Source organism: Acomys minous (assembly GCF_964271855.1).
Source record: "Acomys minous genome assembly, chromosome: 20".
Classification (NCBI taxonomy): Eukaryota; Metazoa; Chordata; class Mammalia; order Rodentia; family Muridae; genus Acomys; species Acomys minous.
The window spans coordinates 15840206-15857868 of NC_140502.1; the positions used below are offsets into that span (position 1 = coordinate 15840206).

The following is a 17663-nucleotide window of genomic DNA, read 5'->3' on the forward strand; positions in this document are numbered from 1 at the left end:
CAGGCAAAGGGAGCAAATTTCCTTCCTCCATGTCCTTTATATAGGCTTCCAGTAGAAGGTGTAGGCCAGATTAAAAGGTGGTTCTTTCCACTTCAAAAGACCTGTATTAAAGGTGGATCTTCCCACCTGAAGATTCCTCACAGGTATACCCAGCTACGTGTGTTCTAGTTAATTCCAGATGTAGTCACGTCGACAACCAAGAATAGCCATCAGAGCAGCAACAAAAAGTGCAACACAAATATAGTTTATTTGTCCACAGACTTAGTTTTTGTCACTCACACGCTTTACCCTGTAAATTATCAGTGTAGTTTTTGGTATTTGGCTTTTTAAACATAGGAGCATTTTCACACTTCATATATCCTTTAATGGCTAAAGAAAGCAATTAAGAACTCCCTGATTGGTTCACTCACTGCCCGCTGGGTGGTGTCCTGAGTGTGGCACTCTCCTTACTGAGAGTCTATCTATCCTACTCAAGGTGTGCAAGAGTGTATCTCAAGGCTGAAAAGGCAGTGCTTTGGAAGGCACTCAGGCTACAATTTGGGCTGCTTCTTCTCGAACTTTATCCGATGTGTTTTCTGATGCCCAATAAGGTGTGAGCTCTGGGAGAAAGCCCTCCCACACTTACTGCACACATATGGGCGCTCCCCAGTGTGAGTTCTCTCATGCCTGGTAAGGTGGGAACTCTGGCGGAAGGCTTTCCCACAGTGCTGACAATGGTAGGGCTTAGCCCCAGTATGAGTTCTCAGGTGCTGAGAGATGGCTGAGCGGTCATTGAAGGTCCTCCCACACTCTGGACACCCAAATGGTCTCTCTCCACTATGAATCCTTTGATGCTGTGTGAGGGAGGAGCTCTGAACAAATGCTTTCCCACAGGCCATACACTTGTAAGGCCGCTCTCCTGTGTGGATCTTTTTATGGACAGAGAAGTACCTAGAATTCTGGAATATTTTACCACATTCACTGCAGCGGCAGAGCTGGCTCCCCTTGTCAATTTTTATAAAAAATATCTGCTTAGAGTGCAGGCTGGTGGCTTTCCCACAATTGTTGCCTTTCCTACTTCTCCCCACTTCAGAGCCCATCTGGGAAGTTTTCCCACGAGGACCGTATTTTATGGAAGCCATGACTTCGCTGCCTTTGCCTCTTTCAGAGGTTTTCAGGTGAGTCTTTACATAGGAATTATGTTTTACAGAAGTGCTAATTTCCCTGGCTCTCCCTCCATTAGAACCCTTCTGTTGAAAATTTATATATTTCAAAGAATGCCTGTTTCCTTGGACTTTACCTTCTTCATAGTCTTTCTGGTGAAAATTTACAGGTAAGGTACGAATCAAGGAAGTGCTGCAGTCCCTGGCTCTTCCTGTCCCAAATCTCATTTGGTGATTTTGTATAGATGAACCCTGGGACTTGGAATTGCTTTTCCCAACTTTCCCCCATTCAGGGGCTTTCTGGTGAATTCTTGTATGTCGATCAGGTACCAAAGTATTGTGACTATCCCTGACTCTAACAGCTTCAGAGCCAGTAGCGAGTGTAATGCCATCTCTGATGTCCCCAACTTTACTCCTCTTGGAAGTCTGTTGATGTTTTTTTATAGATGAACCATGTGCTGTGGAATTGCGGTCATTACTGCCTTGCTGCCGCCCCACAGAGCTCTTTCGCTGATTTCTTATGGGTAAACCTCGGGTCATGGAAATGGCGTTTTCCCTGCCTTTCCCCTTTCTAGTGCCCTTCTGGTTAATTTTTACATGCAAACGCTTTCTACGACGAATGCCACTGAGTGAGCCCTGGCTTGTGTGAGGACTAGTTTGCCCCTGCGACTTGGACCTTTCGGAGAGCTTCTTCTGAGGGTGGCCTTTTTCCTCTACAAGCTCCACTTGATTTGGTTCTGTGGTGTCAATTTCTTGGATCTCATCTTGTGAGATACTTTCGAAGAGAGTGGACTGGCTACCACCCAGAGAAAAAGCGTTTGATTTTGGGTCGTGAACTGGTTCTGACACTGGAAGGGGAGAATCTCGAGTTAACTCTTTGTTTCCCAATGTAGGCTCCCACCCTGAAAGAAACCAAAAGATATGCATATTGCAGTTAAGTGCCATAATGACAGTGTAACAGAGTATTAAAAAAAAATAAGGTTGCCGGGCGTGGTGGCGCATGCCTTTAATCCCAGTACTCGGGAGGCAGAGGCAGGCGGATCGCTGTGAGTTAGAGGCCAGCCTGGTCTACAGAGCGGGTCCAGGACAGCCAAGGCTACACAGAGAAACCCTGTCTCAAAAGACCAAAAAAAAAAAAAAAGTTACATCCTCTTCTCAAATAGTCAGTCTAGGGAGTGACAAGCTGTGAAGCCACAAAACCAGCAACCATCAGTTTGGTGACCAAAAACATTGGGTGAGGGCATGGAGCTCATTTCTCCAGGAAAAGTAACCCTGAGGCTGCCTCTGTGCACTCAAGGCTCCCTTCCCTTCCCATGCAAGGTCACAGCTCCAGAAAAAGGTCCTGCAGAGAGCAAGGGACCCTTGGGAGCAAATCCAGTTCTGACATTGGGTAGAGAAAAACAGAGAGACCTGAGGGGACCCTGTGGCATTCTCAAGGTAGGCATGGCCCTTACCCACAGAGACCAAGTTGTCCAAGGTCTCGAGCATCACGTCGTGGTACTCAGTCCTCTGCATCAGATCTAGGAGCCTCCACTCCTCCTGACTGAAGTCCACAGCCACATCCTGGAAGGTCACTGGCTCCTGTAATGTTATACATGTTTGGTGTCTGTCAGTGAAGGCAGAAGAAAGGCCTACCACAGAGAGGGACTGTTCTGCTTTGGTGGTTTGCTCAGCGACAATGACTTCTTGAGCCCAAAAGAGATCCATAGCGTATTTCTCCCAACTATGATCTGGTAGGCAGAGCTCCTGACTGACAAAAAGCTACAAGTGCAGTAAGCACACCATGTCTATCACACTAGCATCTATATCAAACCTGTATCTTAAGGACAACATCCCGCCAAGGGACATTCTCTGTCTGGAAACAGCTTTGTCCTGTACAGTAAAATCCACAATGAACACAGAGTCTTTGCCTTCACGGACAGGTCTGACCTATGTAGACTATTCGCCTATGACAGATCAGTGTTCTATGAGCAGCTACTGATTCTGAAAGGGAAGACTCTTTCACTTTACTAACTTGCTTCGGCCTGGGAGTTAGTTTGCCCAGCTAGAGCAGAGCCTACCTTATAAGGAACACAATACAGAACAATGAATCTGGGGTTAATTAGTTTCTTCCCATTCCCAGGCCCATCCTGGCCTGAGGCCTATTGTACATTGCCCATTACATGAGAGCCAACAATTCCAACCACAAGCCTGAGCCAATATAAACCCCTTACAGGGCAGAGAGCACTGGCTAATGCCACATACGCACCATCATGCTGGCTGACAGGGTAACCCAACTGCACGCACATCATCCAGTTATGAACCAGATCTGAGCCTGTGTGAGTTCATGCCTAATTCCCCAGTTAGGTGTCTCTGGAGGACAAGGGCCTTCTTGTTCTAAAAACGCTACCATGTGCTCCTTAGAGCCTGCCTGTGACTGCCCTGCTTCTCACGGCCCTCAGCCTTGGTCCTCTTCCTCCTGTCTTTTGCTTTTCCTATGTCCAGGTCACAGTGTCAGGAGGCAGGGTCACCCTTCACACTTGGGTTGTTTCAGAAGTCTGCTCAGACCTCTGAAAGGTAAAATGGCCTCTCTTCTGTGAAGCCTCGGAAGGGGACATCTTAGGGGCGGGGCCCTTAAAGGAAGCTACGACCACAGGAACACAAGGTACAGTTCTTGCTCACCTCAGGCGGTACAATAATTGGTAAGGTGGTCGAGTCCTTCGTTTTCTTCTTCAGTTGACCAGTGGTCTCACTACAGCAGGCAGGCAGAACTGGAAGGGATGCCACGTGAAGGATCAATGGGGTGGTAGCCCTCAGGCAAGCAGAACTACCAGGCTCTGCAACCCCTGACCTATGCATACCTATGTCCCTTGATGGGCTATGTTGACCTCTTTACAATGGGTAACTAGTTACCATAAATGGATGGGCCTACTGTGCTACTACGCATGGACCACTGGGAGACTAGCGTCTCCACTATTGAAGCCTTTTATTGTCTCCCCATCCTAGCATCTGTTTCAGGCTTTGGCTTCGGAGGCAATGGCTGCATACCTTTTTCTCATTAGTAAAGTCTGTTTCTAGTCTCCAGGTCCTTATCATGCTTGTGTGGGTCCCTGTTTGCTGCCTCGGAGAAGAGAAGGACCTTCCCTTGGTCACAGTGCGTGCAGCCATTTTGTGCTTCTGGTCTCAGTGAAGATCCCTGGCCATTACTAACAGCCCTTTGAAGAACTCCCTAAGGTCTAGCCTTCCTCATGGGTCTCCACGTGCTGTATGGGCTTTTATAATGCTGATTCTACTCCAGCTAGCACGGGGACAAATGACGTTACCTAGGCTGGTCCACCATCTTGGATCGCATCACCTCATCTTGGCCATAGTAAATAGATTTTGGTAGACATGCAAGACCACAGACTTTTAGAGCAAATGAAGTTTTTGTGGGAACATTTAGGAAAGAGAAATCCTGTGTTTGGAAGCCTTAATCGGAATGAAGCCAGCTGGAGGCAGCCAAATGAGGCTCCTACTGCAGCTCCTAAGAGGAGGATGTCCCTAGAGTTAGAGCATCCTAGAATTTTTCCAGTAAACTTTTCTTCTTCTTAGAGCCACTTCACTGCTTCCCGCCCCCCTTTAGAGGTGTGTGTGTGTGTGTGTGCGTGCGCGCGCATGCGCGCATGTGTATTTGGGTGCATGCAGAGGCCAAATGAGGATGTCTAGTGTCCTGTTCCATCACTCTTTACTGTATACCTTTGAGACAAGGTCTCTCACTGAACTTGTAGACAGGCTGCAAACCCTAGTGACATTCCTGTCTCCACTCAACATGAGCATGCCCAGATTTTTCTTATGTAGCTTCTGGGGGGAGCTGAACTCCAGGTAACTGTCATAAGCTGTTCCCCACTCAGGATCCTGGGGATTGAACCCAGAATGCTGTACATGCTAGGTAAGTGTTCCACTCCTGGGTGATAACCCCAGTCCTTTTCTATTTTGAGACAGGGTCATGATAAATTGCTCATGCTGGCCTTGAACTGGTGACTGACTGGACTTGGCCTCTTGAGTATTTTAGATTAGAAGCTTGTGCCATCAGGTCTGGCAAAATCTATTAAGTTTCAGAGAGCAGAGCTCTGGCATCAGCCTCACTGGCTTAAAATCAAGATGTTAACAGGGCCATGTTCCTTTTGGATATAGGGAAGAACCCATTATTTGCCTTTTCAACTCCCATACCTTGGCTTATGGTTTGCTGGGCACATCTATCCTGCCTCCTTTCTTTACCATTCTACTTAGAGCAGGCCATCAGTGACAGAAACAGCCTCCATAAATGCCACCAGTGTCTGGACCTCTTCACCACCTTAGTACCATCACATGTGTATTCACGTGTTACATTCTTTTTTTTTTTTTAAAAAATATTTTATTTAATTTTAATTTATGTCTGTTGCTATGGGAGCATCAGATCTTGGAGTTACAGACAGTTGTGAGCTGCCATGTGGGTGCTGGGAATTGAACCCGGGTCCTTTGGAAGAGCAGGCAGTGCTCTTATCCACTGAGCCAATTCTCCAGCCCGGTTTCACGTGTTACATTCTATCTTTTCTGTAGGACCACTGGCTCAGTAAGCTCCAGTTTTCCCTGAGTTATGACTTCATACACAGCCCCTTCAAAGAACTGGAAGGCTGGCCGTGTCAGGGATCTCAACAGGATGGGGCAACAAACAAAACAAAACAACAAACAAAAAGCACTGCATCTGTGAGCTTCCGTTGAAGCCCCTGTAAGGGTTTTTTTTTGGGGGGGGGTGGTAGAGGGAAGGAAAGGGCTGGATACCAAGCACTTCAGGTTTCTGTTAGCTCTGGAAGACACAGATGTTTATGGTCTGCAGTGAGAACAACCCATTCTCAGTCAGTCACCCCAGAACCCCTCATTCCTTCACCAAGCCTTTACAGAGCTGTTTTTCATGTCACCCTTCCATGACACTCACCACCTTTCTTAGACACCGAGGTCACATTCTCCAACAGGGCTACCGCTGCCTGGCAATCCTCCGGGTGCCGTGACTCTATCCACACCCGGTACTTTGCAGGCAGAGCACCCAGGAACTGCTCAAGCACCAGTATTTCCAGGATCTGCTTCTTTGAACGTATATCGGGCTGCAGCCACTGGTAACACAGCTTACGAAGCTGGGACACAGCCTTGTGAGGACCAGCTGCCTCTTCATATTGGAAATGTCGGAACCTCTGGTGAGCGGCTTCAGTGTCAGCCAAAGGCTTACTTGGCTCTAGAGCTGGCTGGACGTCACCTGGGCTCTGGTCTTCTGCATGTTCAGGATAGAGGGATTGGATCAGGGCATTCCGAGGTCCGGCCACATCCTTGTTCAGTGTGAGGACTTCAACAACCTTGATATCCATCAGGGGATTCTCAGCAGGGGAGGAATTTACTTCAGGGTCCAGAGAAGGCCTGGGACATTCTATAAGTCAAAACCAGAGCGAAAGCTAAGCAGTGGGATACTCTCTTGTCATTATTGTTCTTAGAAGGCAAACCTGCAAGTAAGAGTCTAGCCTGGTCTACATGTTGAGTTATAGGCCAACCAGGGGCACAAAGGCAGACTCATCTAAAACACAAAAACACGCCTGGGTGTGTAGCTCAGTTGGTAGAAAACTACCTACCATTCAGGAAGCCCTGGGTTCAACACCCAGCAATACATTAAAACCAGGCACCACGATGCATGCCGAGCACAAGACATAGAGGCAGGAGGATGAGATGTTCAAGGTCAAGCCAGGCTACACAGTAAAACTGACGCCAGCCTGAGATTCCTGAGACTCAGTTTCAGACATGTGTTTTAAGAAACACAAATAAGCCGGGCGTGGTGGCGCGCACGCCTTTAATCCCAGCACTCGGGAGGCAGAGGTGGGCGGATCGCTGTGAGTTCGAGGCCAGCCTGGTCTACAAAGTGAGTCCAGGACAGCCAAGGCTAACCCAGAGAAACCCTGTCTCGAAAAACCAAAAAAAAAAAAAAAAAAAATAAAATAAAATAAAATAAAAAAAATAAAAAAAGAAACACAAATATTGTTTTACTTAGTACATAAGGAAGTGGCTCATTCTTATATTACAAAGTACTATCGTTAAGTTACATGCATTGCAGAGTATCTGCATGGATTTTTTTCCCCTCTCTCGTATAAATTTTTATTTTGTACAACATCAGTTTTTTGTACTTTGTCTAAAAAGAAACTAAGTTCATGCAGAATTTTATTCCTTCTCCTTTTTGATTTTTCTTTCTTTGCCCGGGATCTAGCTCTATGTGAACCTTTAACCACTCAGCTATTTCAACCAGGACCACACTCCTTTTTGGGACAGGGCGGCCGACCCAAGGAGACCTTGAACTCTATATAGCATAGGAGGACTTTAAACTTCGAATCTTCTTACATCCTAAGCGCAGGGATTATAAAAGTCCACCATCATACATGGTTTATGGGATGCTGGCTATTCAACTCAAGCCTTGGCATGCAGGGCAAACACTTTGCCAACTGAGCTACATTCCCAGCCCCTTCTTTTTGCTTTTTATTTGGTGAGAAGTACTCACTAAATTATCCAGACTGGCCTTGAACCTGTGACCTGCCTCAGTTCCCCAAGTAGCTGGGATTATAGGCCCACAGTATGTTGGATTTTAAGTGTGGATGGTAGAGAACAGTATCTACTTAAAAGAATTATGATATACATATTTGAGACAGACAAACAGTATACTGAGGTTCCAGAGAATGAATGCATGAGAGAGAAAATGTATTCTTGAACAAAAATCAACAAACCATGCAGACACACTACCGGACTGGGCTCTAGCCCAGCAGTTCTCAACCTGTGGGTTACAACTCCTATGGGTGCTGAATGCCCCTTTCACAGGAGTTGCCTAAGATCATTGGAAACATCAGACATTTATGACTCTTAACAGTAGCAAAATTGTAGTTATAAAGTAGCAACAAAACAATCTTAAGGTTGGGGGGTCACCACAACAGGAGGAACTACATTAAAGGATCATTGCATTGGGAAGGCTGAGAACCACTGCTCTACCCCCAATACATGGCCACTCTAGATTGTGGACTCTCAAACAAATCTGTAAGGCTCTGAACGCTCAGGTGTCTCTGTAACACCACTGGCCTCAAATTTTCCCTTCACACTCTCAAAGGCTGGACTCATACTGAAATTCTCTTTGAAGACCCTTGTTTCTTGTGTTTTTTCCAGTTGTTTATTCACTCTGTGGTACCTTCTTACTAAGCTCCAAGCAATTCCGTCATACTGATAGCAAATTGGAACTTGTAGAATTTCCTTTTTTTTTTTTTAACGATCTCTGACATTTCACTTTTCTTATTTCTTATTTTCTTTTTTTTTTTTTTTTTGTTTTTCGAGACAAGGTTTCTCTGTATAGCCCTGGCTGTCCTGGACTCACTTCATTTCATTTTTCTTATTAACTGCATCCTTTCTAATTGAGTATTTTCTCATTCTCAGATAATGTAGGCATTAAAGCTGATAATTTCCCCCACAGAACACATCCAAAGGGTCCTTGCCCATATGAGTCCTCTAATATAGAATGCAACGAGGACTCCTACTGAAGTTTCCCACATTGTCCTGCTCACAGAGATCTCTGTCAGGGGTTTCCTTAACACTCAGTGGCTTCCTAATAGTGATTTCATTCTTAAGGTTATCCTTAGCACAACTGTGATGCCAAGTAAGAGTGCTACACGTGGAATTACTTCGACATCACACACATTCTTGTGGTTTCAGAATTCTTAGATGCTATTATTTCGTATAAAAGAATTTTGAAATACAAAATTGTAATGGGTGAGGGTAGTTAGTGTAAGTTCTCTCAAGGTAAGACCAACTTAGGTTAGAAGTCGTTCCTGCTACAACCACATTTCTGAGACTCCTTCCCTTAGAGTGAGTTCTCAAATATTGGAAATTTCACAAGAAGATTCCCATCTGTGTCTTTAAATATTAATATAGTGTTAAGGAGGTCCAAGCTGAGCTGAGTTAGGCTTGCTCACACTAAGCACATTTATTTAACATTGCTCTTTGATTTCACTCCCACACGCTCCTCCCCGGCCCCGACACACTCCCACACATACACACCCCACAAAGATGCAAGAGAGCAACTTCGTGAAAGATGAGACAAAATATGTCCTTGAACAAAAATCACCAACCCGTGCAAATACAGTACGGGACTAGGCTCTACCCAAAATATATGACTACTCTATATTCTGGACACTCAAGCAAATCTGTAAGACTCTGAGCCCTCAGAGGTCTGGATATGTGACGTTTTTCATTTCCCACATCATACATATATTCTATAATTTCCTAAGTAACTATTTCTTTCATTCTCCACATTTGTCGGAGCATGTGGACATCCTGTTGGTCTATCTAGCAGTTATCTGCCTCTCTTCCTCAAGCAAAGAAATGCCTTTTGGCGGGGGGGATCAAGACAGGGTTTCTCTGTGTAGCCCTGGTGGGGGAGAAGGATCTTGAACTCACTCTGTAGACCAAGCTGGCCTCAAACTCAGAGACCCACCTGTCTCTGCCTCCTGAGTGCTGGGATTAAAGGTGTGCACCACCACTGCCCAGCCTTTGAGAAATGACTCTTAAAGGGCTCACTTCCTGTTTCATTTCATGTGCACTGGGGTTTTGCCTGCAGAGTTATAGAAACTTATGAGCTGCCATGTGGGTGCTGGGAATAGAACCTGGGTCTTCTGGAAGAGTAGCCAGTGTTCTTAACTGCCGAGTGATCTCTCCAGCTTCCTGCTTCTTTTTTAAGTTGGCAATATCAACTTTGGGGCTAGAGAGATGGCTCAGCAGTTTCCCCAGAGGACCTGGGTTCCATTCCCAGCATATATATGATATTTCAAAACCATCCCCTTTTCCCTTTGTTTGTTTTTTGTTTTTTGAGACAAGGTTTCTCTGTGCAGCCCTGACAGTCCTGGACTCATTTGTAGACCAGGCTGGCCTCAAACTCACAATGATCCACCTGCCTCTGCCTCCTAAGTGCTGGGATTAAATGTGTGCACCACCACACCCAACTCAAAACCATCTCTAACTCCAGTCCCAGGGAATCAGATGCCCTCCTCGGCCTCTGTGGGAACTGCACGCACACAGTGCATAGATAAACATGTAAGCAAATAGATAAACACAAAGGGGAAAAAAAGCTTTTTTTTTGAGGCTCTTCTATGCCTCACTATGCTATGTTGGTAGTCTGGAATTCACAGAGATCAGCCTCCCCTTGCCTCTCAAGTGCTTTGATTAAATGTTTGTGCCACCATGCCCGGCTAATATTCTCAGTTATGAATTCTTTTTCTAATGATTAAGTCATGTTAACTTTCACGTGTACCACTTAAGGGACATATATGTGGCTGTGCTTTTTTTTTAATGGCCACAAACTGACAACTGAATAGATGAGCACAACCTAATTTATTTTCCCATATTGCTTCACAGGATCTTATTCAATTCAAAGCTTTCTTGAGGAGGAATCACATTTATCTTAGAATTTATCTAAGATGGACATGGTGGCATATGCCTTTAATCCCAGAACTCAAGGAGGCAGAGGAGTTGGATCACTGGGAATTCAAGGCCAGCAAATAAAAATAGGAGATTTTACAGTGTCACATATTACTATTAAACGAGATAATACATCTCCACAAATCTCCTAACAGTGGTGTTGTATGTAAAAGTAACTTTTATTCTCCTGGCTCATTTGTTGTCTGGGAGGCTTACTGCCCCTTTCTGCTGAACTAGAACTAGTCCTGCAAACTTCTAGCCTCTAGAATGTTCCAGCCTCTGAGACTTGCTGCTTAATTAGTCCACCCTGACTTGTTCTTTCTGAACTCTGGGCTGGCTGGCTCAACTCAACTGATCTGGCTTCTTTCTTGGCCCAGAATTGCTCTGTTTGGCCTCAAACTAACTCAGCAATCTGCTCGAATCTTCTGGCTTCTTCTCATTTCTTTTGGCTCATTCCCTCTTCATCTGAGTTCTCTCTCTCTGCAACCCATCTCTCTTATTACTGTCCTAGTAAATTTTTTAAAACGCCTCCTTTCTCTGAAAAACTGCATCTTAAGTAGCTTCCCTTTTCACCCTATTCTGTCAAATCTCTGCTTCATCACCTTTTCTGCCACTCAACTAGACATGATTTTCCTTCTACAAACTAACATTACCTTTGTTTGGGATTAAAGGCATGTATCACCACACCTGGATCTAAGCTTTCCTTTACCTGGTACTTGCTCTATATTAGGCTGGCCTTGAACTCAGATGTGTTAGCCTCTGTCTCCCGGATTAAAGGCATGTTTGTATTCCAGCTGGATCACACAGACCTGCAAGATCTCTGGATGTGATCTCTTGTCAGAACAGCCTCCTTCTGATGAACATAACTGAGATTAAATCCAAAACTGGAATTGTTTCACAACTCAGCTTTCATACCTTTTCCCAGTTTCCCACCAGAGCTAGGATGGCAGCATAGAATGTGGTTGGTGAAAATGAGAAAATGGATATATTCTTTTTTTTTTTTTTTTGGTTTTTGGGACAGGGTTTCTCTAAGTAGCCTTGGCTGTTCTGAACTCACTTTGTAGACCAGGCTAGCCTTGAATTCACAGCAATCTGCCTGCCTCTGCCTCCCGAGTGCTGGGATTAAAGACACCACGTAAAAAATAATTGATTTTCATTTTATGTGCACTGGTGTTTTTCCTGTATGTGTCTATGTTAGGGTGTCAGATCCCCTGGAACTGGAGTTACAGATAGTTGCTAGCTGCCATGTGGGTGTTGAAAATTGAACCTGGGTCCTGTAAAAGAACAGCCAGTGCTCGTAACTCCTGAGCCACCTTCCCCGCCAACACCTTTAAATGAGTTACTTCCAAAAATTCAGGCTAAGTTTTCCTTGCAATGCCTGGCTAGGGTTGTAGTGCAGTGGCAGAGTGCTTGATTAGCATATATAAAGCCCTGGGATCAGGGTCACAAAAAGAACGCTGGTAGTAAAAGTACAGATTATAAACAGCCACAGGAAATCCCTGCAAGGCCTTCTTCATCCAGAGGAACTCTCAGCAGCGGTTTTGTCCAGTTTAGCTAATTACTTACCTAGATCCATTGAGTTTACCTTTGAGCCAAATATACTCCTTAATTCTCCCTAAACCTGTGACCACTCTCTCACTGCAGGCGTTATCACCTCACCTTTGGAAAGTGCTAAAGCCTCCTTTCTTTGTGTCCTGCTGCAGCTCTTCACAAACCAACCAGTGTGAGCTGTGAAATGCCATGTCACACCATTCCTTGGCAACAAAAGTCAAACTCCCTTCACAGCTGATGTGGCCAGGTATCTGCTGCCTACTGAACCTGCATGTTCTTGTATTTTGGTTATCTACTCCTAGCCCCAAAATAGGGTCCATAGAAAGAGCGTGCTAAGTTACTGACGCCAGCCCCTTTGTGTTGTGGCTAAAAGCCGTCACCAAAAAATGGCACCAGGTGGGGATCTGATAGCTGAACAGGGACGGAAACAGTGGTTCTGATGCTACTTTCACTACAGCCAAAGAGAAGCACCCCTGCACTGTGAGTTCGAGGCCAGCCTGGTCTACAGAGTGAGTCCAGGACATCCAAAGCTACATTGAAACCCTGTCCTGAAAAGCCACAAAACCAACCAACCAAGCAAACAAACCAAACATAAGCATCCGTTAGCACATGTGTATTTCATAGCCAAGGCATAGAAAAAAAATTGAAGATAGCAAAAACAGTGAAAACCAGAATGTCATTTATGAGTATTAACACAAAAATATACCTTTACAGCAAGGCATTTCTTATATCTACTATCTCACCACTTTAACTGTTCAAGAAAACCACTCTAACCACCTTGGAAGATTCTGTAACGGAAAAGGAAGTATTACTGATTTGCATCCATTAGAAATCATTAGGGAAAAAAAATAAAGAAAGAAAGCACTAGATGAATATTAATTCTGATGAAGATGATGTGAAACAGCAGAAACTAGCATCATGCCCACCAAAACCTAGAAATTTTCCCAGTTAAGTCAGGCCAGGTACTCTTTCCTTTGCTAATCACGAGGTTTCAGATGTGATGATGCAACTATGTAATTGTCTAAGGCAAAGAAAAAGTTAGCACAGGGCTGAAGAAGAGATGGCTCAGAGATTGTGGTGGTCTGAAGGAGACTGACATCCGTAGGCTCATACGTTTGAATACTTGGTCCCCAGTTGGTGGAATGGTCTGGGAAGGATTAGAAGTTGTGGCCCAGTTGGGAGAGGTTTTGTCACTGGGAAGTCACCAAAGCCTAAGCCAGTCCCAGTTAGCTCACTCTCCCTCTGCCTCCTGCTTGTGGATGAGACGTATGGTGCCAGCTGCTCCTCCAGTGCCAGGCCTGCCTGCCTGATGCCATGCTACCCACCACGATGGACATGGACTCACCCTCGGAAGCTGTAAGCAAGCCCCCAGGTGCATGGAGTTACAGGATCTGGAGTTTGCCATGCTTGGTTTTTTGGTCCAGTATCTCCTCTTTTTCCCTTCTGGAATGGCAATATATATTCTGTGCCATTGTTGTGTGTGTGTGTGTGTGTTCGGAGTATGTAACTTGCTTTTTGCATTTAAAGGGGGTTACAGTTAAAGAGATCTGCCTGCCTCTACCCCCTGAGTGCTGGGATTGAAGGCATGTAACACCACTGTATGGCTAAGCTTTTCCTTTTAATTCAAGAGGAAAAGAAATGTATTGAAGCTCATCAACATACAATAAAATGTAGAGCATTGTGGCATGTACACAGAGGGGGAGGGGTGGAGATCAAAGCACACGAGCACAGAAGTTTCTATACTATTACAATAGTAATTTAGTCTATAGAAAGATGGTGTTTCCAAGAAAGAGAAGACAAATGAATCAGAATTTTTATGGGCTCAAAGAACTTACGTCCACCATATATAAAATGAAAACCAGATAAATAGAACAACAACAACCACCACAACAACAAAGATTTAAAATGCTTGAATTCACAAACATATTCAGACAATACGTCTATGTGCTTAAGAACAAAAACAACAAAAAGCTTAAAACAGAAATAAAAAACAGGAGCCAGTGTGGTGGCACACATTTGTAATCCCATAACTTCTAAGGTGGAGGGATGATCAGGAATTCATAGCCTTAGTTAATTGGTAGGTTGCAGGCCAGCCTGGACTATACAAGACCCTATCTCAAAACCAAACCAAACCAAAACTCCAGGAGAAAACAATGAGACGGAAACAGCAACAACAAAAACTCCCAACACAAACACCATTGCCACCACACGCAAACCCCCAAATTACCACAGCCCATCCCCAAATAAAGACCGAGGCTGGGGCTGTTAATTCAGTGGTAGCATGTCTGCTCTGCTTAGCACATGAAAGGCCCTAGGCGTAATTGCCGCCAGCACCATGGGGGGAAAAATGACTGCAGATCGGAAAATAACTTATCTTTATTACAAAATACTACGTGGGTTCTCGTACTGCTTAGAAGACATTAGGCTCAGGATAACCAGGAGGCCCATCCCTTTTGGGAATTCCCACATGCCTGGCTCTTACCTGGAAGGGTATCCTGAGGAATTTCTTTCTCCGTCGGCCAGAAGTCTTCTACTTCTTCTAACTGAGATATCACATTTGGCTTGGAAAAGTGATGCTCTGCTCAAGAGGAAAAGAGACAGGGCTTGGGGATTCTGCTGAGAGAAAATGCTGTCCTGATACAACATTATCCCTTCCTTCCGCTGTGAAATGATGGCTTTAGGCCTTGGGCTACCTACATATCCACTCCTTTTGTTGGATCTTTTGGGTTTCCTTGACAGCAGAGGTACTGTAAAGTAAAAAGGGTGATTGTTCAACTGGGGGGGACATTCTGGAAAAGCTTTTGCTTCCCTGTTAGATTTGACAGCCCCAGAAAGAACTGGTCAAGACTATTTACTTTTCTTGTTCCTGCCTAAATGTGGGCATAGAGCTTGGAGCCACAGCCATGCAATAATTAGAGAGGTCTGAAAACTCTAAGAACCACAAAGAAATCACAGTCTTCAATGAGTCCCCTGAGCTGCTGGACACTGACATCTCAGATGCTGGTAGTGCCATTAAAGATGATAGGCCACTGTCACTGCGGCTACAAACATCTCTTATAGGCTCTGCCCAGTATTCAGGGGGCTCTGATGAAGACGGGATGAAACTTCTTAAGTCGTACTGAAAAGCTGCCTTTTTCCTCTCTGCCAAGCTCTGCACTTCCACTCTGGTCCCTCCGGCTTAAGCCCAAGCACAAACAGTTCAGAGGCACCACACATTTGGAGTCACCACGTCTGGGGGAGGGGGCTGGGAGGAGGAGGAGGAAGAAGGAACTTCTAGCCCTCTTCCGCCTCTAGAGTGCTGGAGTTACAAGCGCACTCCACCCACCCAAGGCCCAAACAGATCTTGTATTAAAGTGGGGGCTGCCTTACCCACTGAGACCATGTTGTTGTAGTTCTCCATCATGATTTCCTTATACAGGCACTTTTGCTGGACATCCAGCTGTGCCCACTCGTCCTTGGTAAATGTCAGTGCCACGTCGTCAAACTTCACAGGTTCCTTAAAAACAAACAAACAAACAAACAAACCCACAAGATGTTGTTCAGCCATGGGTCTTCCTCTTCCATAGTGACAGAAAAATGGAAAGGCTGACCAACATGACCCAGTAATGTCCTATCTCTAGCTCTTTTAACTGAATCCTTGAGCAAATCAGTCTGACACTAAAAAGGAGGACAAGTGAGACCTTTAGTCTATTATTAAAAAAAAAAAACCCTATTCATTTCTCACTAACCAGTGGACAGGATTGTTGGTTCCATCTACACCTCTTTTTTTGTTATTGAATTGTCACCTCTTTAAAGTAGCTGCTGACAAGTAAACAAGAGCCTTCTATCTTTTTACACTTGTCAGGTTTCCCTTCTGGACCCCCAGCTTTAAAAAAAATAATAAAAAATTGAAAAGGGCTGGTGAGATGGCTCAGTGAGTAAAGGAGTCTGCTACCAAGCCTGAGTTTGATTTCCAGGGCGCACATGTTGGAAGGAGGGCAGCGATTCAGAAAGTTGTCCTCTGTCCTTTACACAAAGGCAGTGGCACACAAGTGCATATCCACACACAAAATACATGAAAAAAAATATATTCAATATATTTATCCCAGTTCAGAAATCGGTTTGTTTCTTTCTTCTTCTATTCTAGCCAGCCTCCTGGCCAGTCCTTCACCTCTTCCTGAACTCTAGGGTATTTGAGAACAGAAATCTCACCAGCAGCCACCCTCCTCCGCCACTCTCCACCCCCCCCCAACACCCCCCTCCCCCCGTGAGGGCAGATACAAAAGCTCACAAAGAACTCTCTACTCACATGGGGCCACGTTGTTGGAAGTGTGGAAGCCATATTTTCCTCAGTGTTCTCTCGCGGAAGTAGGCAGAGTGCTGAGGAAACTGAAGGGGGAAGGAGAGAAGGGGGTTATCCTAAGGAATGTGGACACGGTGGCTCCCCATCCTCTGCCCATATGCGGTCCCTCAGCGGGACAGGACCAGTCCACTCCACATTAGAAAATGCTCAGTGAGTCCTCTCCTCAACTCCCACACGCCTACAAAACAGGTTCCCCTCTAACCGAGAGGGGATGGTTGATGTCCTCTAAGCCAGGATGCGGTTGATTTTCTTAAACTGTGCCCCACATCCAGAGCGCAATGTCTCCCCCTCAGGATCCGAATCCACGGCTACACAGCTTCTCCCGAGTCCGCAGAGGTGGACCCGTCAACGAAGCCGACCCTGGGCTCCAGAGGTTTTTAAAATAATAAAAACAGAAGACGGGTGCTGTCTCTGACAGGCTTTCACGCAGCACCACGAGTGCCCGCGAAAGACACAATGGCGCTCGCCCGTCGGTCTGCCCAGAACTGCGTCAGCTCACTGATTCGGACTACAACTCCCAGACGCCCCCGCGGACGTCGAGCTGCTGTAGTCAGGAGGCTTACGTCCTCTCTGCCGGCGAAGCCGAAATCGGTAGAAGTGTGTTGTTGGCTGCTAATGATGTAAGAAGAAGCCTTTGAAGCCGAGGAGCCCCAGCATCTCTGTGAACAGACGCCGAGGCTAGGAGAGAGTCGAACCCACTAACCGTAGTGAACGCGCGTGGACGAACCGAAAGTTAGGGACGAACTAGGGTGGGCAGGAAGTGCTGGTTGTTAGGGCAGCTAACAGGTTCTTGCTGTGTTGGGGAGTAGGTCGGGCTGGAAGTAGGGGACAGACCGAACCTGCTGTTTTACCCAGTGTAGAGGGGAGGGACCCCAGTGTGTTTATAGTGGGGTGCTGTGGGCCGGGAGGTAGGAGGAGACAAGACTCATTTAACCTAGTTTCCTGAGGGGGAGGAGAAAAGGATGCACTCTTGCTGAGGGTTCACCCCTTTAAAGGAGAGAAGAAAGGACTAAACAGAAACAGAAAGTCCACAGGCATTGGGATTAAAAAATCAGCTTAAGTTTCTGCGTGGTGAAGACAGGCATTTGCGCCCAGATCTGAAGAGTCGGCAGGGCTGCATGTTGGGAAATTCGGAGATTTGGTGG

At 45.6% G+C, this 17663-nt stretch overlaps 1 protein-coding gene across 2 annotated transcripts; it reads right to left on the reverse strand.

The window, feature by feature from the left end:
- Positions 1-228: 228 nt before the first annotated feature.
- Positions 229-17325, reverse strand: ZNF274 (zinc finger protein 274). Of its 2 annotated transcripts, none has more exons than XM_084771496.1 (8): positions 17082-17325; positions 16465-16544; positions 15546-15672; positions 14659-14754; positions 6076-6558; positions 3804-3892; positions 2597-2723; positions 229-2044 (listed from the first exon to the last, which is right to left on the reverse strand). In XM_084771496.1, the coding sequence occupies exons 2-8, from the start codon at positions 16495-16497 to the stop codon at positions 531-533; spliced, it is 2469 nt and encodes an 822-aa protein (XP_084627622.1). In that variant the 5' UTR covers positions 16498-16544; positions 17082-17325; the 3' UTR covers positions 229-530. The 2 variants fall into 2 exon arrangements, with proteins under 2 accessions (XP_084627622.1, XP_084627621.1); XM_084771495.1 differs by lacking the exon at positions 17082-17325 and adding an exon at positions 16721-17060.
- Positions 17326-17663: the final 338 nt, after the last annotated feature.

Bases quoted from the DNA above. Each gene is read 5' to 3' on its own strand.
- ZNF274 (XM_084771496.1), bottom strand. From the start codon at position 16,497: ATGGCTTCCACACTTCCAACAACGTGGCCCCAT. The intron at 15,673-16,464 runs GTGAGTAGAGAG...TTTGTTTTTAAG, and splicing joins TTCCAACAACGTGGCCCCAT to GAACCTGTGAAGTTTGACGA. The intron at 14,755-15,545 runs GTAAGGCAGCCC...CCTCTTGAGCAG, and splicing joins CAACAACATGGTCTCAGTGG to AGCATCACTTTTCCAAGCCA.